The sequence below is a fragment of the Ahaetulla prasina genome, chromosome 12 (genome assembly GCF_028640845.1).
Source record: "Ahaetulla prasina isolate Xishuangbanna chromosome 12, ASM2864084v1, whole genome shotgun sequence".
NCBI lineage: Eukaryota > Metazoa > Chordata > Lepidosauria > Squamata > Colubridae > Ahaetulla > Ahaetulla prasina.
In genome coordinates, this window is record NC_080550.1 from 22,777,134 (window position 1) to 22,802,581 (window position 25,448).

Here is a 25,448-nt window from a genome sequence, read left to right on the forward strand (position 1 = left end):
GCACCCTGCACTTATCTGCATCTAAAACGGGCCAAGTGGGGACTCCTGGGAAGGGCGGGGTGGGTGGGGCCAGCTAGGAATGGGATTTGGGGGTTCTCCAAACTGCACAGAATCTTAGCTAGAGGTTCTCCCAAAACCCTACGAACCCCCAGCAGCCCACCCCTGCAATTACTGCAGCTGTTCTTCATGTTTTAGCCTCCACCTCGTAATCATCCTTGTTGCTATTCTCTTTACTCTTTCCTCAACATCGCTATTCTGAACTCTGAAGGGAGAATATTCCAGGTCACTGTTTTCCCTTCCCTGATTCTTCCTGAAACTGGGAAAACCTCAAAGAGAGCGTGATAGAATCAGTTAGGAAGGGGCAGCAGGGAGAATTCTTGGCAAAAAAAAAAATTCACCTTCTGGTGCAAAGTAAGTAAGAAGAATGAAAATTTTCCATCTTGCTTTCATTTCAAGGCTACATCAAAGAGGATCTGATATGTCAGAATGTTTCAGCCAAGAAACAGAACATCAAATTTCTCTTTAAAGAAAGCCTTAAAATAGAATGAAGAAAGGTACTTTAAAGAAGGCACTGGTTCTGTTTAGATCGTATCAGAGTTAGAAGGGACCTTGGAGGTCTTCTAGTCCAACCCCCTGCTCAAGCAGGAAACTCTATAACATTTCACACAAATGGCTGTCCAGTCTCTTCTTTAAAAGCCTCCTGTCAGATGCCTATGAGTCTTGAGCCAAGTTTCAAAAGAAATCCAGTTATTTATTAGGAGCAACATGTCAGCAACTTCCCGAGTGTAGTCAACTCTGCCACACATAATTTACAGCTCAACTCTGACCCTGTTCCCCCCTCTCCTCAGGCTGCGTTATAAATCACATTCTCCAACGAGGCACTTTTGTGGGCTGTAGAATACATGTCTCACAAGCCGGCTCTGGTAATTTGAGATCCAACCTTGAAGGAAGGTATACATGGAATGTGCTTTTGCACGTGGCTCTCATGGCTCTCGAACTGCTCTGTCAAGTCTTCCCCCTTTCTGCCCATAGCAACTCGAGAGCAGACTAGAAATGCTTTGCGAGTTGACACCTCCAATGATGGAGCACCCACAACTTCTGAAGGCAAGCCATTCCACTAGCTGTCACAGTCAGGAAATTTGTCCTTGGTTCTAGGTTGGATCTTTCCTTGAGTTAATGTCCATCCGTTGTTTCTTTGCTTTGCCTTCGGGTGCTTTGGAGAATAGGTTGACTCTCTCTTTGAGTTCCTCACCATCAAACTTTTGCAAGTATGCTTTGAGGGAGGAAAAAAAACTGTGAGTGGCAGATGATATTTGAGAGAAATAAACACTCAGCAAGGAACCAAGCTAGCAATTGAAATGTTGGGGAGGAGGAGAAGGAGGAGACATCCTGGGCAGAAAGCAAACAAGGAGGATAATTAATTTCTTTTTAAATGCATCAGTCTTCTGGAGTGATATATTTCAGGAGGATAGGAAGGATGCAGCCTTAGCATGAATTGCTGGCTCACAGTTTAGAACAAAAAAGGAAGGCAGGGGAGGGAGGGAGGGAGGGAGGGTGAAAAGAAGATAACCGTTAAAATGTTGAACAGAGAGTGTGAGAACTAACCAAATAAACTGTGGGAGTATTAAGAAGGAAGGACAGAGAAAAGGCAATGATGGGATTCTGTGGAAATGTCTTAGAATAACAGGAGGAACCTGAAACACCCCCAGATTCTTTTGGATGACATCACATCATTTAACAAGCTGCGACATTGCCCATGTTGCCAAGAGCTGTTGTGGTTGTAGGCCAAAAACATACGACACATCCACAAGTTTCTCACTTGGTTAACATGTGATTTATGATTACTGGCCACCCAAAGTCACCTGCTTGAGATGGGCAGCTATAGAAATTGAATAACTAAAATAACAGAATAACAGAATTAGAAGGAACTTTTGAGGTCTTCCAGGCCAACTCCCTGCCCATGGCAGGAAACCCTATACCAGGGGTCTGCAAACTTGGCTCTTTTAAGACTTGTGGACTTCAACTCCCAGAGTTCCTCAGCCAGCTTTGCTTTGCTGGCTGAGGAACTCTGGGAGTTGAAGTCCACAGGTCTTAAAAGAGCCAAGTTTGCAGATCCCTGTCCTATACCATTCTGGACCAATGGCTATCTGATCTCTTCTTAAAAATCTCCAGTGATGGAGCACCCACAATTTCTGGAGATAAGCTGTTCCATTGATTAATTGTTCTCATTGTCAGGAAATGAGACCAAGCTCAGCACTAAGGACCCCACAGAAACAGTGACGATGGGGCAAGGTGATTTGGTTCAGGCTTTCAAAGTCAATAACAAGAAGTTGTCCCTATCCCCCAAAGTGGGAAGTGGCTGCCACCTTCATAAACTACACAGCAAGTCAATGATTGTGATTGTGGTTAGTGCAGTGAAGACTCTCTTTTCGAGTGTGCATCCTTTGTGAAGTAGAGATCAGCAGTTAATTGGCAAATAGGCTCCGCTCCTTGGAAACTTCCGAGATTTTATAGCTTTGGAGTTCTCTATGTCCATATGCAGGGGACGTGGTGGCTCAGTTGCTAAGACTCTGAGCTTGTCGATCGAAAGGTCGGCAGTTCAGCGGTTCGAATCCCTAGTGCCGCGTAATAGAGTGAGCTCCGGATACTTGTCCCAGCTTCTGCCAACCTATCACATAAAAAAATAAAAGTAGAAAAATAGGGACCACCTTTGGTGGGAAGGTAACAGCGTTCCGTGCACCTTTGGCATTGAGTCATGCCAGCCACATGACCACGGAGACGTCTTCGGACAGCACTGGCTCTTCGACTTTGAAATGGAGATGAGCACTGCCCCCTAGAGTTGGGAACAACTAGCACGTATGTGCGAGGGGAACCTTTACCTTTTTATGTCCATATGCAAACTCTTTGGGGAGGTGGAGATCAAAGCAAAGGACTGAAAGGACAGCCAACGTTAAGGGAACAATGAGGACCATAGAAGCACCAGCAGGTATCCTGACTCATAAGTAAGTAGTATTTAGAGACACAGCATCCTATGGTCATCCTAAGCATTATTAGATATATTCCCCTTCAACTGGTTGATCGTGAGATACTAAGGAGTGACCCATTGCAAGTTATTTTACTAGATGAGTTCCCACAAGCTCCCTGAGGAAATTTACTTGAGGAATTGTCCTGTTGGTGAATAACTTGAGGAATTAGCCAACAGGTTTATCGGGGGGCAGATATGTAATATTAAAACCTTCTACCCTTGGCTGTAAAAATACAGAGAATTAATTCTCTCATCCTTGCCTGAGAATCTCAGAGCTGCTGTTTGAAGCATCTGCTTCAGTTTACTGAATGATTGGGGGTTGATCCCCAGTGATGACTCAGCCAGTGAAACTGTCCAAATGGAAGAAGCTGAGAAAAGTTTCAAAAAGACAGACATTAACAGAAGGTACGTTTTTCCCCCTTAAACAAGATCATCTCACTCCCTAAGCAAGAATGAAAAGATGTTGTTTTATTTTTAATTCAAGTGGGTGATTAAAAAAAAAAAGATAGGAACTCATCAATTGAATAGATTTCATCCTAATCCCAGCAGAAAGAGTTTCAGATAGTAACAAAAAAATATCAATGAAAGAATCAGTTGGGAAGGAAGGCACCAAGGAGAATTTATTGTTGGTCTATCTAATAACTAAAACAGGGTTTTATCAGGCTTCAAGAGAAGCTGGTAGAAAGGTTTTATTTTAATCTGGTCTGCATCTCCAGACTGTGGTTGGTGCTCAGATCTCTGGACCTCTTTTTTTTTGCATTTATATCCTACCCTTCTCCGAGGACTCAGGGCGGCTTACGCAATAGTCTTCATCCATTTGTATATTATATACAAAGTCAACTTATTGCCCCCAACAATCTGGGTCCTCATTTTACCTACCTTATAAAGGATGGAAGGCTGAGTCAACCTTGGGCCTGGTGGGGCTTGAACCTGCAGTAATTGCAAGCAACTGCTGTTAATAACAGACTGTCTTAGCAGTCTGAGCCACTCAAGGATCCTTTCAATAGGTGCATGCCATATAGCACTTAGGTATTTTATTCAAGGCTATCTCCACATTCTAAACCAGGGGTCTCCAACCTTGGCAACTTTATTTATTTTATTTTATTTATTTATTTTGTCACAACAGTATATATAAGCATAAGCATGAAAGTAACTATATAATATATAAGCATATATATATAAGCATAAGTATGTAATAACCATATTGATTGGCTATAATGAAAGAAAACAATAGGACAGGAACGGTAGGCACGTTTGTGCTCTTATGCACGCCCCTTACGGACCTCTTAGGAATGGGGTGAGGTCAATAGTAGAGTTTTTGGTTAATGCTTTGGGAATTTTGAGAAGTCAGGTAGCGTGTTCCAAGCATTAACAACTCTGTTACAGAAGTCATATTTTCTGCAATCAAGATTTAAGTGGTTAACATTAAGTTTAAATCTATTGTTTGCTCTTGTATTGTTGTGATTGAAGCTGAAGTAGTCTTTAACAGGAAGGACATTGCAATAGATGATTCTATGAGTTAAACACAGGTCCTGTCACAGGTGGCGGAGTTCTAAGTTTTCTAAACCCAAGATTTCAAGTCTGGTGGCATAAGGTATTTTGTTGTATTCAGAGGAGTGGAGGACTCTTCTTGTAAAATATTTCTGGACACGTTCAATTGTATTGATGTCTGAAATGTGGTATGGGTTCCAGACAGCCAGTTTTGCTGGCTGGGGAATTCTGGGAATTGAAGTTCTCCAGGCTTAAAGTTGCCAAGGTTGGAGACCCCTGTTCTAAACCAGTGTTTTTCACACGAAAGATGTTTGGATTCCAATGCTAGGAATTCCTGCAAGGATATTCTGGGAGTTGAAGTCCACATATCTTAATGTTGCCAAATTTGAAAAAGACGAGACTAAATCTTCTACCTATACTGTAGCGTTAGCATCGTATCTATTTACCTGTAAGTAAGAACAGTGTGCTAGTACATTTCTTTTTTTGTTCTGTTTTGGTGAGATGACCTCCTCCTCCTCCCCTCTTCCTCTTGTTCCTCCTCCTTATCCTCGTCATATCCAAGAATCTGAATTATTTCTAAATCCTTCGCAGAAACAAGAACAGAAGCCACCTCAGTTTAGAGCAGGGGTCGCCAACCTTGGCAACTTTAAGCCTGGAGGACTTCAACTCCCAGAATACCCCAGCCAGCTTTGCTGGCTGGGGAATTCTGGGAGTTGAAGTCCACCAGGCTTAAAGTTGCCAAGGTTGGGGACCCCTGGTTTAGAGAATGTAACCGATTGGAATTCTAATGCCACGCTTTCAAGAAATATCTTCTCAAATCTTCACTCATATTAACCAGACCCTTTGTAGTTATTATCACCCTTTTTTTTTTTATTTGCATTTATATCCCGCCCTTCTCCGAAGACTCAGGGCGGCTTACACTATGTTAAGCAATAGTCTTCATTCTATTTGTATATTTATATACAAAGTCAACTTATTGCCCCCAACAATCTGGGTCCTCATTTTACCTACCTTATAAAGGATGGAAGGCTGAGTCAACCTTGGGCCTGGTGGGACTTGAACCTGCAGTAATTGCAAGCAGCTGCTGTTAATAACAGACTGTCTTACCAGTCTGAGCCACAGAGGCCCTTATATTTATTTGGCTCCTAACCAGTGGTGGGATTCAAATAATTTAACAACCGGTTCTCTGCCCTAATGACCGGCTGGGTGGGCGTGGCCATAATGGGCGTGGCCAGGGGGTGTGATAGGCAGCACTCGGCTTCCTGCAGCCCCCTGGGAGCAAAACGGGCCATGGGGGAGCATGCCAATCCTGCCCCCATGCCCCATTTTGGGCCTAGTGGATCTCCCTGTAGTCTTCTGGGAGCTAAAATGGGCCGCAGGGTGTGTGTGCCAACATGGGGCGCGTGGGGACTCCTGGAAGGGGAGGGGAGGGGCAGAGCCAGCCAGCAATTTAACTACTTGTCGTGTCCCCCACCCCCTCCGATGACCTGGTCTAGGAAGTCCATATCAAACGTGGCAACAAAGCCTCTGCAGCTTTGCCAAATTCCTTCCAGGTTTCTCAGGGCAGGCAGGAGTCCAAGTTGTGACTTCAGCAAACTAGATGAGACTTTGCTTGACTCAAGGTTGGAATGCCAAAAGCAGGTCCTTTATATAGGCTGTGGGATGTGGCTCCATGACTCAGCATTTATCCAGGCCTGCCCCACCCTTCCTTCTGCTGGCGTCGCCTCTCAGATCTCCGGAAGCGAGGATCCTCCCACTCTGAATTGTCTTCAGCTATCTCTACTGTCGGCATCTGGGAAAGGGAGGGGTCAGAGGGAGCAGGTCCAGGTAATTGCACCACTTGGCTGACTTCCTGCTCTGACGGCTGCATCGAAGGAACACACACTGTATGAGCTGTATTGGGTTTCTGTTTTCACTCCTTGACTCCTCTCCGGGCATGGGGCCAGGGCCGGGGGCTGGAGGTATGATAGGCCGTTCATCTTCATTATCAGACTCGGAGTCTGATTCTGTGGCTCTTGAGGACGTGGACAGCTTGCTGGGGAGGCTGCATGCCATTACATGTTTACTGGACCCATGCCCCTCCTGGCTGGTGCTGGCCACTCAGGAGGTGACACGAGGCTAGCTCCGGGGTATTATAAATGCTTCTTTGATGGAGGGGATCTTTCCCGCCGCCTTGAAAGAGGCGGTGGTGAGACCCCTCCTCAAGAAGCCTTCCCTGGACCCAGCTATTTTGGGTAACTATCGTCCAGTCTCCAACTGGATGGTGGATGACCTCTGGAGGGCCAGGGATAGGGGTTGCTCCTCTGCCCTGGTCCTGTTAGATCTCTCATCGGCTTTTGATACCATCGACCATGGTATCCTGCTGCGCCGGTTGGAGGGGTTGGGAGTGGGAGGCACCATTTATCGGTGGTTCTCCTCCTACCTCTCCAACCGGTCGCAGACGGTGTTGACGGGGGGGGCAGAGATCGGCCACGAGGCGCCTCACTTGTGGGGTGCCTCAGGGGTCGATTCTCTCGCCTCTCCTGTTCAACATCTACATGAAGCCGCTGGGCGAGGTCATCAGTGGCTTTGGGGTGAGTTATCATCTGTACGCTGATGATACCCAGCTGTACTTTTCCACCCCAGGCCACCCCAACGAAGCTGTCGAAGTGCTGTCCCATTGTTTGGAGGCCGTACGGGTCTGGATGGGGAGAAACAGACTCAGACTCAATCCATCCAAGATGGAGTGGCTGTGGATGCCGGCATCCCGGTACAGTCAGCTGCAAGCGCGGCTGACTGTTGGGGGCGAGTCACTGGCCCCAACGGAAAGGGTGCACAACTTGGGCGTTCTCCTGGATGGACAGCTGTCGTTTGAAGATCACTTGACGGCCGTCTCCAGGAGAGCTTTTTACCAGGTCCGCCTGGTCCGCCAGTTGCGCCCCTTTCTAGACCGGGATGCCTTATGCACGGTCACTCATGCTCTCGTCACTTCTCGCCTGGATTATTGCAATGCTCTCTACATGGGGCTACCCCTGAAGTGCACTCGGAGACTTCAGTTAGTCCAGAATGCAGCTGCGCGGGTGATTGAGGGAGCACCACGTTGCTCCCGGGTAACACCACTCCTGCGCAGTCTGCACTGGCTACCTGTGGTCTTCCGGGTGCGCTTCAAGGTTTTGGTTACCATCTTCAAAGCACTCCATGGCTTAGGGCCCGGGTACTTACGGGACCGCCTGCTGTTTCCACATGCCTCCCACCGACCCGTGCGCTCTCACAGAGAGGGTCTTCTGTGTCGGCTGGCAGCCCCCAGGGGAAGGTCCTTCTCTGTGGGAGCACCTACTCTCTGGAACGAACTTCCCCCCGGTTTACGCCAATTGCCTGACCTTCGGACCTTTCGCCGGGAACTGAAAACTTATGTATTTATCCAAGCGGGACTGGCCTGATTTTTAAACTCTACATTTTAATTCTAAATTTTTCAATTGTAATTTTATTGGGTATTTTATATGGTCAATTGGACGGTTTTAATTTCGGCCTTTTATTGAATAAGTTTTTTAATTGTTATTTTAGTGTGTATATTAATTGTTTTATATGAAGGCTGTACACCGCCCTGAGTCCTTCGGGAGAAGGGCGGTATAAAAGTTTAATTAAATAAATAAATAAACAGGCCCGGGAGGAGACGGGAGGGGCCCGGCTGAGGAGGACGAGGCACAACACTACCGGTTCACCCGAACCGGCCCGAACTGGTTGAATCCTGCCACTGCTCATAACTCTGGAAAAGAAGAAGAAGAAGGTGGAACTTTGTAAGTGCGACTTCTCCAACCTAGCACTTTCCAGATATTTCATGGCTCAAACTCCCACTGACTTGAGGAATTCCAGGAGTTAGAGCCCCTGTATTTCTAAAACTTTCCAAGTGTAGAGACTTGATGCAGAGCATTGCTGTTGTGTTATGGATCAAGATCTGAATGTATTCCCCCAATCTGAGACTCTGGCTTGGAGTTTCAATTGAGAAAATGCGATGTGAATATCAAAAAAATAACATCAAACCAGGCTGTCGTGTGTTAAGGGCAAGCTCTTCAAAGAGGCAAACTCTACTGGTGATGGGATAGATCTCATTTAGAGATCTAACTGTTGGCTTGCTTATACAGAAACAGAGACAAACTGACCCACCAAAGTTTCAGAACTTTTGTAACTACCTTGGGCCCATCTTTGGTGGACTTGTCAGCTTTTAAAAATGAGTGTTCTGCATTAGGCCTAGGCAGTAATCTAAATATTTTATAATACACATGCTGCCTCTGCTAATGCAAGCCTTGGCTGGAATCCACCCTTCCTGGCTGCATTCAAAGAACTTCCTCAACTCAGCAGGTTTCAGATTGTCTACATCTCCAATCGTCTCCAACTAGGAGAGAAAGGCGGAAGGGAAAATTAGGAAGCAGCATCTCTGGCTTTCTGTTATTAAGCAGAGCAAGACAAATTGCTTTAATAATAATGTTCTTTGCTTTGTTGGGTAAATTGGGTATGTCTAGTCTAATGAAAAGAAGGACTAGAGGAGACATGATAGCAGTGTTCCAATATCTCAGGGGCCGCCACAAAGAAGAGAGAGTCGGTTGCTACCAGTTCGCCGCGGATTGGGTGAACAGGTATCGGCGGCAGCAGGAGGCTCTGCCCACCCGCTCGGATGCTTCTGCACATGCGCCGAAGTGTTGCCTGTGCGCACAGGTGCCCATGCATCCACAAGCCAACTGGTAGCAACGGGTTTTGAAACCCGCCCCTGGAGTCAAGCTATTCTCCAGAGCACCTGAGGGCAGGACAAGAAGCAATGGGTGGAAACTAATCAAGGAGAGAAGCAACCTAGAACTAAGGAGAACTTTCCTGACAGTTAGAACAATTAATCAGTGGAACAGAACTTGCCTCCAGAAGTTGTGGGTGCTCCATCACTGGAGGCTTTTAAGAAGAGGTTGGATAACCATTTGTTTGGAATGATATAGCACCTCCTGTTATACCTTTGCATGGGGTTGGACTAGATGACCTTCAAGGTCCCTTCCAACTCTGTTATTGTTATTATTTTTAATCAAGGAGAGAAGCAATCTAGAACTAAGGAGAAATTTCTTAACAGTGAGAACAATTAATCAGTGGATTGGGTTGCCTCCAGAAGTTGTGGGTGCTTTATTACTAGAGGTTTTTAAAAAGAGATTGGACAGCCATTTGCCTGAAATGGTATAGGGTCTCCTAACTCAAGCAGGGAGTTGGACTAGAACAGGGGTGTCAAACTCAAGGCCTAGGGGTTGGATCGGAGCCCGTTGTCACCGGCAGAGTGTTTGGGCCACCAGAGGAACCCCTGACACAAGTGACGTTGAGCTGGCCAAGCCCACCACGGTGATGCCCACTCCAACCCCCCAAGGTCAAACACAGCCCTAATGCAACCCTCAATGAAATCGAGTTTGACACCCCTGGATTAGAAACCCTCCAAAGTTCCTTCCAACTCTATTATTTCTTTGTTTAATAATAATCTTTTTCCTTGCTTTTCTTTTTTCTCTGTCCTTCTCAATAACCTATGAAGTGAAAAGACAAGACTTCCCACTTTTCTCATTCCTGTGCTGGACTGATAAAACATACTAAATCTTACGTTTGGTTTTAGTTTTTTTCCTTCCTTCCTTTCCTCCTCCTCCTCTTCTCTTTCCTCCTTCTCTCTTCTACTCCTTCTTTCCCTTCATTCTAAAGTAGTAACCAGGCAGGTCCGATCTTACATTAATTATACATCTTCAATCATCTTTGTACATTAACTATCAATCCATTTTCTACCCCCTCCCCCTCCCTTCCCCTTCCTCCCCCCACCCCCCAGGACTTCCGAGAACCGAGTACAGGGTATAAAACTAACAACAAAAATTAAAATCTAGCACAAATCATAATCCATAGTCGTTCCTTAAAACCTCCACTCCCCTTCCAAAGACAAAGAAGATACTTTTCTTCCACTCCATTATATATCAGACCATTCCACTCCTAGAATTCTCAAAAGTTTCCGATTGAGTTAGTGTTTATTCTTGAATAAAGTACGTAGTTTTTAATATCCAACCTTCATCAATCAATATCAAAACAACGTTCCATCTTCCAATATTCACCAAGGTTTCTTCTAAAATGTCTTTCTTCGCTTAGCAGTCTCTCAAAAATAGTTCATATTTCCAACTTAGTTTCTTTAATTTTTCTGTCCAACCTTCAGGGGTAAGCAATAGTCCATCTTTTCACATCTTTAACATTTATATATACAACAAATAATATTACAAATATCCAAAGTGTCAATTGTAATAATTAAAATCTTCACTTTACCTTACTTATGTCAAATAACATTGTTAAAATTACACCTATAACATCCAAAATATATCTATTATAACAATTACATTCTAATTAACATTACATCCATCTCTTAAATATAATATTTAATCCAAGTTCCTAAATTTTACTATCTATCCTCCAAAATTAAACAATATTCCATCTTCCTATTCCTTTATACCTTTAATATATCATATAGTACCCCTAAAATTACACATTTATATCCACAATAAATCATTTACAAAAATTAACCATAATCATATATAATAAAATTAAACATTCTCCCTCCCCTTCTTCTATCTTACATTTTCGACCATCTATTCACCATTCAACTTAACATCTGTTAACAAAGAATTCCCAATCTTTAATACATTAGTATAAAAATCTCGTGCTTTACAAATTGTATTGAGAAAATACTTTCTTCCTTTATAATTCAGTGTTAAACCTGCTGGAACCTCCCATCTAAAATATATCTGATGTTTCTTAAGCTCATCCACCAGAAAGGCAAATTCTTTTCTCTTTCTTAACATTTTAGGAGGAATTTCCTTCATCATTATTATATCTTGTCCTAATATTTGAAATTTATTTTTATAAAATGCTCGCAAAATTCCATACCTAATCCTCTTATTTGTAAAATAAATAACCACATCTCTCGGTAAACACTTCTGCCTTGCCCACCATGAATTAACACAATAAATTTTTTCAATATTAACTTCAAAATCTTCTAGTTCCATTCCGTCTATCTGGGCAAAGGCCTGAATAAAAATCTCTTTCAAATTTTCCTCTTTAGATTCTCTTAAACCCCTTACCCTTATAGCATATTCCATTAATTTATATTGTAATATAACCCTTTCTTCCTCTGCCTTATCAGCCTTAACCTGAATATCATCTATTTTATTTTCTAAATTCAAATTAATTTGAACTTCATCTATTTTCCTTTGCAAATCTAAATTAATTTGGTTAAATTCATTCAGTCTTTCTTCTGTCTGTGTACTAGATAACAATAATGGAGTAATTGATTCCTTTAATTTTTTCATCTCCTTACTCTGCTCTTCCACCAAATCTTTAAAATCCAGTATTTCTTTCTCCATTTCATTAAATTTTTGATCTATTTCTGAAAGATGAGCCCATAAGCTCCTGTAAAAATTCCTTAGATTTTCTTTAATATCCTCTCTCAATTTCCGTACCTGAAGTGAAGATATTTCCAATAATTTAGAAGTGGTTAAATCTCTTTGCTTAAAAGCCATTTTTAAACTAAGTAATATCAAGAAGAAGAAAAAAAAAAAGGGGGGGGGGGGAGGGAATAAAAAGAAAAAAAAACCCAATAAATTTTTCTTCTTAAACACTGTAAAAAAAAGATAATAAAAAAAAGAAATAGATTTTTTTTTAAAAAAAGAATTCCATTTAGAAAAAAAAAAATCTTGTTATTTTCTTCTTAGAGGTTCCACACCAGCAATTGTAATCAGCATTTCCTTAGCTTTCACTTTCAAAACACAAAACGCCATCTTTCTTCATCTCCACTCTTCAAATAACTTCTCCGTCAGGGAGTTAAAATCATCTTACAAGCAAATGCCAGCCCTCCTGCTTTCGATTCTTTCCGTGTTGACAATTTATCATTAATCCTCTTCAGTCACGGAGATGGACGCTGCGTTTTGCTCTGCTTTTGCAGAGGCGTTCTGGACTCTGGAGCTTTTTTTGAACTATCGAAGGAGCGTTCCCATCAAACCACCAGAAATCATTCTGGGGCTTTTCTTGGGGGCTCAAACTTCAGTTCAAATGCTCATCTCCCCCTCTTTGCCCGAGGGCAGAGATTTACGAGCTGTTGACAGAAGATTAGCACTGTCTAAACAGCTCTCACAGAATCACAAAGAACGGGCGGACTGTAATCGCCCGCCATTAACACAGCGGAGCCAAACCGGAAGACGTTTGGTTTTAGGAAGAATGTTTCTCGCAATTAGAGCTCACTCAGAAAGGAATAATCCATATAATGCCTTAGAGCAGGGGTCTGCAAATTTGGCTCTTTTAAGACTTGTGGACTTCAGCTCCCAGAGTTCCTCAGCCAGCTTTGCTGGGAGTTGAAGTCCACACAAGTCTTAAAAGACCCAAGTTTGCAGACCTCTGCCTTAGAGAAATAGATTGTATCACACTCAAATTAACGGAATTCCAGCAACGGCAAACTCTTCATTTTGAGTCATTCTAGCATGTTCTGCACATGTAGTCATGCTCTCCAGTAATTGTAAAATGAGAATGGTATTTTTCATTTAGGATGGAAGAAAATGTTATAGCCCTCCTAATGTTATTAAAAGTCTTATTCTTCATGAATTCAGCTCATCCCCTTCTTATATTGTGCAGGGGATCACTAGAATCCCAGCATTTAATAGAGTGCTGTGTGGAGTGTATATCCTGAATCTGTGGCCATGTGGCTTTTTTCTAATGCTAGGAGCAGGAAGTCTCCAAAGGGGATTCACCTTCTGAGGTGGAAGTCGGATAGTGCATTTCTCTCCTTGGCTTACACCAGCACATCTCTTCGCCTTTGGCCTCAGTGCTTCAGTTCACCCTGATGTTCTCCGCAGGACTCCCTGCTGTCTGGGTTTGCCACAGATGCTTAATCTGGTCAGCCAAACCAACAAGCTGCATTTACATCATATGCATGCTAAGCTTGGTTTATTTTAATCTTGATTAGTGGGGTTTTTTTTTTTGGTTTCTTTTTAAAACAAACCACATACATTATTTTTTATGAACAAAATACCAGTCAGGTACATAATCAAACCCAATTCAATTTTCCACCACCCTCATTGTAAAGGTAAACGTTTCCCTTGCACATACGTGCTAGTCGTTGCCAACTCTAGGGGGGCGGTGCTCATCTCCGTTTCAAAGCTGAAGAGCCAGCGCTGTCCGAAGACGTCTCTGTGGTCATGTGGCCGGCATGACTCAACGCCAAAGATGCATGGAACACTATTACCTTCCCACCAAAGGTGGTCCCTATTTTTTCTACTTGCATTTTTACGTGCTTTCAAAACTGTTAGGTTGGCAGAAGCTGGGATAAGTAATGGGAGCTCACCTCGTTACACGGCAGCACTCGGGATTCGAATCGCTGACCTGCCGACCTTTCAATCAACAAGCTCAATGTCCTAGCCCCTGAGCCACCATGTCCCTCATTGTATATTTTATCAAATCTATTTCCCTTCCCCTCTTTTAATTTCATTAACTGCCTATCTCTAACAAAAAATTCAATCTAGCCCTCTGTCCTGAATTTAACTCTTTAATCAAGTCTAGCCCCCCCCCCCGTTTTGCCCCCTTCTTATCCCTCCTAAATTAAAACCCTATATTCCTAATTACAGTTTTCTTCCTTTCCAATCTTTATATCAACATCCTTAATCATTACATTTCACTAAACTTTTTTTTTAAAAAAGATCATTATTCTTATTTTTATCAAAGGAAAAACAATAACAAAAAATAAATAACAAGATAAAACCAACTAACATTCATTAATTCAAAAAATCTCTTATACATAGTTCTCATCTCTTCAACATTTCAAAAAAAACCTCTTATGCATTAAATTCTCATCTTTAATATTTCAATCTTAGTGTTGTTGTTTTTTCTGGGTGGCTTGGTACATGGTGTGAAATCAACCTTTTGGGTTAGTTCACCCTGAAAAGGTTGGATTCATAAATAGATTAAGCTTGTCTTTCAAACCTAGCTGTTGAGAAGCGATGGCGATAAATACCTTTGCAGGCAGCCATCATTGCCAGCTCACAAGCTAATGGTCAGACCTGGCAGCCATTTTTTTGAATTGGGCCTTCAGGCCTGCCAAATTTACTGCTGTGGAAATTGGGAGGGGGGATTGTATGGAGCATGGGTGATATATAGTCTTAATAACATTCCTTTCTCAGAGAGTCAAGGTCACCTTGCCCTGCACTTGGACAGCTGGAACTGGAAGGCATCTCCAGTTAGGATGGTGCATTGATTGGACCATGTGAAGGACATGTGGGTGCTGGGCAGGGACTTGGTCTTTCCTTTGGGTGGGGAAAACTTGGAAGCTTTCAGATTCAGGTTAATGTCAGGGTTCCAAGTAACACCCCCAACAATAGAAAACTCTGAGGCTTGTGTTTCCTCAAAGTTACATTTATTAGAGATGTCATATCGGCACGTCTGGGAAAACCCGAATTTTGTGCTGTGCTCATCACCCTCTGTAATGCCTTTTTTTCTGTGGCTGTCAAGCCAGCATACCATACCGTAACACAATATGTGAGGGTGCTTTCTATCACAGACTGGTAAAAGGAAGTCATCAGTCATTTTTCCACCTGATTTTTCCATAAGACCCTAAGGAAATGGAGTCTCGGTTGAGCCTTCCTGACCACCTGGAACACGTGTTATTTTTCCAGGTCAGATCTTGGCTAAGGTGGACCCCCAGGAATATGAAAGAGGAGACCCTCTCCACACAGCCGCCCCACCCCCCACCCCTTGATGTAGAGTGGGGCAGGTTCCACTTTCTGCTTCCAGAAGTCTGGCACTTGCAATCCATCCACACATAGGGCATCAGATTTGAGTCATGCCAAACCTGCTGAAATCTCATCTTCAGAACCTTTGTTGAGTGTCCCCTTCTGAACTTCTCATATTTGACAGCTAAGCTGAATGCTTCAGTGTTTTGAAAAGCCGAGCTTCCATTTTTCTCCGTTTCGCTCTTCCTTCTAATGAGCTCTTTGCCGCATTTCATCTTATGTTTCTTTAGACCCCCCCCCACAGAGAATAATTTTCCACCCATCTCATGACCCCAAATTCCACAAAAGGGGGGTTGTTTACCACCTATTCCAACCGAACAGGAAAGAAGGCAACTGGCCAACGATTGCAGCTCTTCCCATTAACATTTCATACTTACATTTCATTCTGTTTTAACATCTTTAAATAATAGATCAACTTAGCATAACTAACAGAGCGGCCTTATAAAGCACCACAGGTCTCTGCAAGCAAGCGTGCCAAACTCATAAAAAAAGGATTTCTGCAAATCTTGTTTAGACCCAGTTTGAAGCCAATAATGTGGTGGGCACTCAGCGTAGAAGCAGGGAAGGCAAAAGAAAATCTTTCAAAAGCTTTAAGTTGGAAATGGCTTTTGTAATAATGGCTTTGCCACACAACTCTCCCGAAAGGCTATACTTGCCTCACTCAGCTCCCACTGTGCAGCTTTGCTCAAGAAATATGCATCCTGGAAACTGTTTCCTTTTTAAGTTACAACCCCTGGAATATGAGAACAACCTGGAGGAAGAAAATGTACGCAAAAAACCCAAGCTCTATACATTAAATCAAAGGTGATACAAAGCACTCTACATGCTCTTGCCTTCTGTTTAAACATAGATGTCAGGGTTCCAAGTAACACCCCCAACGAAATCAAACTCCAAGACTCAAAGCTAACTTTTATTAGAGATGTTATATTGGCACATCTGGGAAAACCCGAATCTGAGAGCTTCTGGGTTTTCTACACCCAAAAGAAAAAAGAACTTGCCCCTCTCCCACATGTCCACCATACTGTTGTGCCTCGTCCACTTTCCCCGCAGCCGGGCCCGTCTTATCTGCTTCCGAACGCTGAGGAATGTCCTAGCATGCCTCCCGGCCCCAGCCCTGGCTCCATGCCCAGGCAAATGGAGCAACTAGACCCCTCTCCCTCCCCCACAGCATGTGAGCCTGAGGAAGGTCAATTACCAACAGCTGCAGACTGGAGTGACCCTCGCTTCAGGAGAATTGATAAGCAGCGTCAACAGAAGGAAGGGAGGGGCAGGCCGGGATAAGTGCTGAGTCATGGAGCCACACCCCATGGTGTGGATCTGCTTTCTGGCATTCTCTGAGTCAGGCAAAGGATCTGCTTTCTGGCATTCTCTGAGTCAGGCAAAGTCTACCTTATCTTGCTGAAATCACTTTCTGGTCTCCTGCCTGCCTTGAGAACTTTGCTAGGACTTTGGCAGAGCTGCAGAGGCACGCCTGATTCAGATTTCCCTGACCCGGTCGTCAGCGGAGGAGTGGGACACGACACATACATCCAATCATGTACCATCCAGAACAGAAGATACCTCCTCATTCCTCTCAGCACAGCAGCAGGGCACAATGGCCTTGACTTTCTATAAAGAATTTTATTGTGACTACATACCGTTTTCCCTCTATGTAATCCTCCCTCCCAATTTCCCACAGTAGGATTTGTGGCAGGCCTGAAACCTGAAGGCTCAAAGGTAGAAAGATGGCTTCCAGGTCTGACAATAGAATCTTAAGGCTGGAAAGCCCCTTGGGAGGTCTTCTAGTCCAACTCTCTGCTCGAGGTAGGAGACCTTGTGCCATTTAGCTCTAATGGTTGTCGAGTCTATTTCTGAAAACCTGCACCCACAACTCTGGGAGGCAAGCTGTTCCATTGATTAATTGTTCTCATTGTCAGAAAATTCCTCCTTAGTTCCAGATTGTATTTCTCCTTAACAAGCTCCCACCGCTTACTTCCTGTCCTGTCCTCAGGTGCTTTGGAGAATAAGTCAATTCCCTCTTCTCCATGACAGCTCCTCAAGGACTGGAAGACAATTATCATGTTCCCCACTAATCCGTCTCTTTGATAGCTAGACATACCCTAGTTTCCTCCACCATTCATCATACAATTTAGGCTCCACGCCCTTTATCATCTTTGAATCATTTATCATCTTTTAGCATCTTTGATAAAGATGATAAAGATCTCACTGAAGCCAAGATGATTCTTGGCTCTAATTGTAAGGTAGGGAAGAAAAACCTGTTTTGTTCGAATGTCATGGAAAATGGGGTCTCTACTGCAGCCGCTATCAAAGCATTTATTTTTATTTATTTATTTATTTTGTCGCAACAGTATATATAAGCATAAGCATGAAAGTAACTATATAATATATAAACATATAAATAAGCATAAGTATGTAATAACTATATTAATTGGATATAACGAAAGGAAACAATAGGACAGGAACGGTAGGCACGTTTGTGCTCTTATGCACGCCCCTTACAGACCTCTTAGGAATGGGGTGAGGTCAATAGTAGACAGTTTTTGTTATCTATCTGATGCAGTGGTGGGTTGCTACCAGTTCACCCCAGATTGGCAAACCAGTAGCGGCGGTGGCGGGAGGCTCTGCCCACCCGCTCAGACGATTCTGTGCATGCGCAGAAGTGTTGTGTGTCCACGCAAGCACACACATGCCTACGAGCAAACTGGTAGCGACAGATTTTGAAACCCGCCCCTGATCTGATGCAACAGCAAAAGATATTATTTTGCATTTCAGGGTACAATTTGATAGCCATTTCTGGGATCTCTTAAGTCTTAGGGAGCTGATGGAGGAAGGTTTGTAAACAGCCTAAAAGTTTAAGGAGTAGCAAAAATTTATGGAGGAGTTTATACCCTCTTTCTGAGGCCAATTACGTTACTGGTGGATAAATAAGAGACCCTAGAAAGAGTGCAGAGAAGAGCAACCAAGATGATTAGGGGGCTAAAACATAAGAAGAATGGTTGCAGGATCTGGGCCTGGCTAGTCTAGTGAAGAGAAGGATCAGGAGAGACATGATAGCCGTCTTCCAATATTTGAGGGGCTGCCACAGAGAGGAAGGGGCCAAGTTATTCTCCAAAGCATCTGAAGGCCAGACAAGGAATAATGGATGAAAACTGATCAAGGAGAGATTCAACCTGGAAATAAGGAGAAATTTTCTGATAGTGAGAACAATCAACCAATGGTACAGAAGTTACCTTCAGAAGTTGTGGGAGCTTTATCACTGGAAGCTTTGAAGAAGAGACTAGACTGCCATCTGTCAGAAATGGTGTAGGGTCTCTTGCTTGGGCAGGGGATTGGACTAGATGACCAATGTCCCTTCCAACTCTGTTATTCTGTTAAACAAACAAAGAGGGAGACAATCTTGGTTGGAGATGAGAGAATTTCACTGAACCACCGTAGGGATGAGTCAATCAAGTTCCAATCCAGTTTTCCATAAAACTCTGCCCCTACATTGTTTTAAATGTCTTCATAATTTGAGTGACACTTGGAGATACCTCTTTTTAGAAAAAAAGGTTGAAGAAGGGTTAAGATGATGATTATGTACCATCAGGTCATTTTTGACTCTAGTGACCTCTAGACAAATTTCCTCCATGACAATATCTCCTCACCTGGTACTTCAGGTCTTCCAATAGTGTATTTTTTTTATTTTTTTTTAGTAAAAAAGTTTTATTTTTACAATCATGTCAAACAATTCATTCAATGTACAGTTATATACATTTAGTCGGGCCTGCCCAGTCACCACCCCCCTTTTTAACACTCCCCTCTTCTACCTTCTTTTACTATCCAAACCTTCCTCTCCTTCTCTTATCTACATCCTCTCCTCCCTCCACCCTACACCTTCCTTCTCCCTCTTCTACCCCTCTTCCTTCCTCTTCTCCTCTTTCCTACCTCCTACTCTCTCTTTTCTCCCTCCCCACCGTTCTAAAATGGTAACTGGGCAGACCCGACCCTACATTAATTATATTTATACATCTTCAATAATCCCTGTACATTCACCATCACTCCATCTCTAGCCTCAACCCCCAATTCCCTCCCCATACCCCCCCCCACCCGACTTCCCAGAACAAAATGCAGGGTATCAAAACTAACAATCATAATCTAAAATAATTCCTAAATTATAATCTCTAGTCTCTCCACACTTAATCACACTCTCAATTCCCCTCTCCTTCAGAAATATATCTAATACAAAATATTTCCTAAATTTACTCATATGCTATTCGATATTTTTTTTATCTGATACTTATTCTGAATATAATCAATCCACATTTTCCATTCTAAAATATATTTTTCTTGTGTATAGTCTTTCAAGTAAGCAGAGATTTTTGCCATTTCTGCCAGATTTGATACTTTGAGTGTCCATTCTTCAATTGTAGGTAATTCTTCTTTCTTCCAATATTGAGCAATCAAAAGTCTTGTGGCTGTTATTAAGTTCAAAATCAATTTAGTCTCTATAACTGTACAGTCCATAATTATTCCTAGTAAAAAGAACCGCGGAGTACCAATAGTGTATTGATCATCTCCCTAACTCAGTTCATCTCCCCTGCTGCTGGCTGTCCTCATCTTCTCTTTCCTACCACCTTTCTAAGCTTTAGGGCCTTCTCCAGACAACTCGATCTTCATGTAATGTCTCTAAAGTAGGATAAGTTGAGCTTGGTCATTGATAGCTCAAGTGAAAACTCCTGATTTATTTGTTCAATGATCTATCAGTTTGTTTTTTGGGGATCCACAGTATTCTCAGGAATCTCCTCCAATACCAAAGTTCAACAGTATCAATTCACTTCCTGTTCTGCTAATTAAAAGTCCAACTTTCACCTCCATAGAGGAAGGAAATACCGTGACCCAGATGATTCTGTTCTCTAAGAATCATACAAAACATTGCATAAATCTAAAAATCTCATCAGGAATTGACCCCTCAAACTTGCCATGAATTTCCCAGTGCAAGTTTGAAGCGATCTCCCTATTGACAAAGGCCAAAAGACTTTTCAAATATTGTGAAAAAAATCCAGAACAGTCCATAACACAATTTTTCTCCTATGCCAGAGCATTTTTCCCTAAAAAGAAAATTGTCATCTCATATTACCATTCCAAAGTCAATCTATTATTGTGCCGTGTTGTGTTTGTTTGATTTTTAAGTGGGGATAGGGAGGGAAACCAGATGAAAGCTGTACAACAATAGTGGCCAATTCTCAGAGAAACTGATTGCAGAATTAAATCCAGACTATGCAGGGAAATTTTACATACAGAAAAAAAAACTCAAGTGGAGAAATATTATTGGACTGAATTCATTGAGTTGGTTTTTCTGAGGCTAAGTGCTACCTGGGGGTAAAATTCAGTATGGGCAATTCTTTGACTTCTATACAGTCAGATTTTCCCCATCATTGATCCCCTGGATATATTAAAACTACATATCCCAGTGATGTGATGTTTAAACTTTTCTGGACTGAGTTCCCAAAGTGCGTGCGAACCCCCCAAATGCAATGTGTGTGTACCCCCATGCATGTGCCCCATGCCCCCTGCATGTGTGCAGTCCCCCTGCATGCACCCTACCCCCTGCGTGCATGTGCCCTGCCCCCCCACGTGTGCCCTGCCCCCACGCACATGTGCCCTGCCCCCTGTGCATGCACCATGCCCCCAGGGACATGCACCCCCTGCAGGCACCCTGCCCCCTCCGCACATGCACGTACCCCCCGCACGTGCCCCGCCCTCCCGCGCATGCCAAAGACTAGCTGGCTGGCAAGAGGCGTGCAGAGCTGAACTGGGGCGATGGCTCACATGCCATCAGAGAAGGTGCTGCGTGCCAGCTCTGGCACGCGTGCCATAGGTTCACCATCACTGACATATCCTATAATTCTCACCCAAGAAATAGACATAGAAGAAGAGCAGGCACAGCTGGAAGTTGGAGTTAAAGGCATCATCAGTTTAGAGTCCTTGCATTGCTACAAGCGATCCAAGTCCACCACTACCCCTTGAATTCTATTGTCCCTCATCTAGCACCAATTCAATGCTGAGCATTAGACCCCAGATTCTTGTGTATTCAAGATTCATGCTTCAATCAGCATGAATCATCCTGATTCTTTGCATCTGACAGTATTTATTATTATTTTTATTTTTATTTATTCGATTTTTATACCGCCCTTCTCCCGAAGGACTCAGGGCGGTGTACAGCCAAAATAAAAACAGAGAATACAATATACAATTTAAAATACAAATTAAAAAATTAAAAAAAATTAAAAATACAAATTAGAAGGGAATTACAGTCCCAACTCGTTTGCTGCTATATGAAGACAAGACAAGGCTAATTCTAGGTTAAACTGTCCTTTGTCATGCCTTTTTGGTGTAGCTTTGAGATGAAAGGGGAGAGTAATCAGAATAACAGAATTGGAAGGGGTCTTAGAGGTCTTCAAGTCCAACCCTCTGCTCAAGCAGGAAATGCTATAGCATTTCAGTCAAATGATTGTCCAATCTCTTCTTAAAAACCTCCAGTGAATCATCCACAACTTCAGGAGGTGAGCTGTTTCCTCACTGTGAGGAAATTTCTCTTTAGCTCTAAATTGGTTTTCTCCTTGGTTAATTTCCACCCATTGCTTCTTGTCCTGCTTTCAGGTGCTTTGGAAAATAGGTTGACCCCCTCTTCTTTGTAGCAGCCCCTGAGATATCAGAACACTACTATCCTATCATCCCTAGTCCTTCTTTTCATTAAAATACCCAATCCCTACAACCGTTCTTCGTTATGTTTTAGCTTCCAGGCCACTAATCATCTTTGTTGCTGTTCTCTGCCCTCTTTCTAGAGTCTCAACATCTTTTTTTATACCATGATAACCAAAGTAGGCAGCTACAAATCTCCCAGAATCTCCTAGTGGAGAAAGATCTGGAGCATTCTGGGAAGCGATACTGTGGCAGGGATTGAGTTTGAAATTCTGAAATAAATTCTGTTCTGGCAATTTCAGAACAAGAGCCAGAGGGCCTTAGTAAAGCCTTTGCAGCTGCCAGAGGGCATAAATGCTAAATCTAGTTGTAAAAAAAGCATATCTGATGTCAAGATCATTTATTACTTATGGGCTCAGCTACCTCAATCCTCCCCAAACTAAAATTAAACGGAATTAAACGGAAGCAAAAGCCAAATGTCTCTCATGTGCACATCTAGAAACAAGATATGCCTTCTGACAGGATCACTTTTCACCATAATCTTTTTCTGATTATTCCCTCTTGGCATCCTGCTGAAAGTGATCAAATGTTGAAGCTCTGCTTTGTGATCCTTTTCTGGAAAATTGGCAGTTGTTTGTAAGTGGTTAATTGCATTGTTGCTAACTCTCTGTTTAACTGGTAAACATAGTCCTTCTTTTGAAAACAAAACCGAGTCCTTTTTGCAGACAAGGTAAGGTTGTAGGAAAATATTGAGAAAAGAAGATGCTAGTTTTTAAAGTAGGCAAATGTTCCTACGTATTTTAATACCATTAATTTCAGACATATCTATTCCCTCGCTCATGTTTTCCTCATTTAGATAATCCAGTCTCTCTCTAAATATCTGTCTGTCTGTCTGTCTGTCTGTCTGTCTGTCTGTCTGTCTATCTATCTATCTATCTATCTATCTATCTATCTACCTTCTCTCTCTCTCTCTCTCTCTCTGTCTGTCTGTCTGTCTGTCTATCTATCTATCTATCTATCTATCTATCTATCTATCTACCTTCTCTCTCTCTCTCTCTCTGTCTGTCTGTCTGTCTGTCTGTCTATCTATCTATCTATCTATCTATCTATCTATCTATCTATCTATCTATCTATCTATCTATCTAAATTTGATGATATAAAGCAATCCAGAATAATGTTATTTCTCTGTGTGGTTCTACCTTGAGAATAGATCTGCTCAGTTGGCAAAGATGTTTAAAGATAAGTCAGCTAAATGTTGAAAATGCCACCAGATACCTGGGTCATTTTATCATATGTGGTGGACATGTGTAGAAGCAAAAAAAAAAAAAAAGGATAAAAATACAAATGTGGCTGGAAAAGATGATAAAGCAGCACACTGACTTAAACCAGAAAAAAAAAATTGGGAATTTTATTTGAAACTTATAGTAAAGGGAATGCATATTTAATTATACACATATTAACTGCAGCTAGAATTGTATTTGCACAAAACTGGGAAAGTGGAGAGTTCCCTACTGATGAGAATGTGATTAGGAAAACATTAGAATGCACAGAAATGAATAGATTAAAGCTTGCTATAAAGGAGAAAGAACAAACTGAATATTATATGACATGGGAGTTATTTTATGAATGGTTGGAAAATAAAAATAGAAATAAATGGAGATCAGTGAAATATAGAAAACATATTAAGATAGAGAAGCAAACAATATGATGATTCTTACTAATACAACTATTAAGATTATTATATTTAATATTACTATTATATTCTTATTAGAACATATGTTAAGAGGGAGAAATGAATAGATGTATTATGCTCATTATTATTATTATTATTGTAAGATTAGAGAATCAATATCAATATAATGAATACTATTGTAAATTTTGATTGTTATTGCACAGAGATATTTGTACCCAGACGACACACAGTTTAATGGAAGATGGAACGTTTAAGTTAAAAAAGAGAGAGAGAGCAAATGGATCGGCTCGTATAAAACCTTTGCTAAGAAAACATCTCTTGTGTTTCATCATTGGGTTTTGAGGTTACATGGAGACCAAATGTCCCACTAACTATTCTCTCTCTCTCCCTCCCTCCCTCTCTCTCTCTCTCTCTCCCCTCCCCCACTTCCAGGTGCAAGTGGGAAGCACACCTCAGGACCAAAGAATTGTGGGATACATTTCCTGCACCCACTTGCAAGCTCTGGCAGGTAAGCATGGATCTGTTCTTTCAATCATCCTTATGTTGTGTGGGAAACTTTCTATGGTTTCGACTTCATCTGCGGAAAACAGGTTGGATCGTTCCTGCTTGGAGGATCTCCTACCAATGCCAATGCCAACTTCCACCATTTTTTATTGTCCTCACTGTTAGGAAATTTCTCCTTGGTTCTAGGTTGCTTCTGTTCTTGGTTAGTTTCCATCAGTTGTTTTTCATTTTGCCTTTTGGTACTTTTGGGAAGATAACCGATGGATGGAGCTTGGATGGGGATGGAACGAGATATGAATAAAGAAATCCAGGGAGCCTCACAAGTTTATATTATGCTTTGGCTTTCTTCAGTGGCTTTTCAAATTAGTCTTCCATGTTTAGCATGGCTGATCCTAACATATGGAACTTGATTTAAAGCAAGTTCCATCTTTCAGTAATGCTGTATTTCTTAAAGATCATGTAATAAACCATTATCGGCTTCTCTTTCTGGTACATATAAATCTTTTCTAACTATCACATGAATCTTCAGAAAATGATACTGTTGAAAACCAACTTGTGAGTCTCATTGAGTGAAAAATAATTACATTTCATTATTTCTTGGTTGCAATAAAAGTACTCAGAAGGAGCTTTGGATGCCTTTTGTGCTTAACCACTCCTATTTCAATAAATAGTTGTCTTTTTTTAGATTATGCAAGATAATCTAAATATTATATGAATCTTATCTCAAAATAAACAGTGTGTCATCTGGTAATGCTTTGGGATTAAGTTCTACATTCAACGTTTCTTTTAAAAATGAAAACATCCAAATTAATGATAGGTGGGAGAAAAGTCACTTGATAGAACAAGTGCCTTTTTAGTAGATACATCCAGATTCTTGGCTTTTCAACATTTAACATAAACAGTTGCCAAAGGTTTAAGAGTATGTCCCGTTCTGAATAAATTGCTACATGTAGTACTGGAGATAACAACGAAAAAAGAATTGTTTTTAAAGAAGGAAAGAAAAGTTAGCATAAAGTAGTGATAAAGAAAATTAGGGCTATCCCATTTGACCTATTGGAAAATCATTGGATTGTTTGACTGAGTGATGGATTTAATTGATGATGTGCCATCAAGTTATTTTCAACTCTTAGCAACCATATTTATATTCCCCGAGATGATTTGCCCCCAGCCTGGTCCTTCAGAATAACAGACTAACAAAATAACAGACTTGGAAGGGATTTTGGAGGTCTTCTAGTCCAACCCTCTGCTCAAG

General features: G+C 42.0%; 1 protein-coding gene across 1 annotated transcript in view; it reads left to right on the plus strand.

Annotated features, from left to right (window-relative positions):
• SMPD3 (sphingomyelin phosphodiesterase 3) overlaps positions 1 to 25,448 on the plus strand; it is a 56,311-nt gene that overhangs the window by 4,131 nt on the left and 26,732 nt on the right. Inside the window, exon 3 of the mRNA XM_058155574.1 lies at positions 24,125 to 24,200. Coding sequence (XP_058011557.1) covers positions 24,125 to 24,200 — 76 coding nt within the window. The remainder of the gene's footprint in view (positions 1 to 24,124; positions 24,201 to 25,448) is intronic.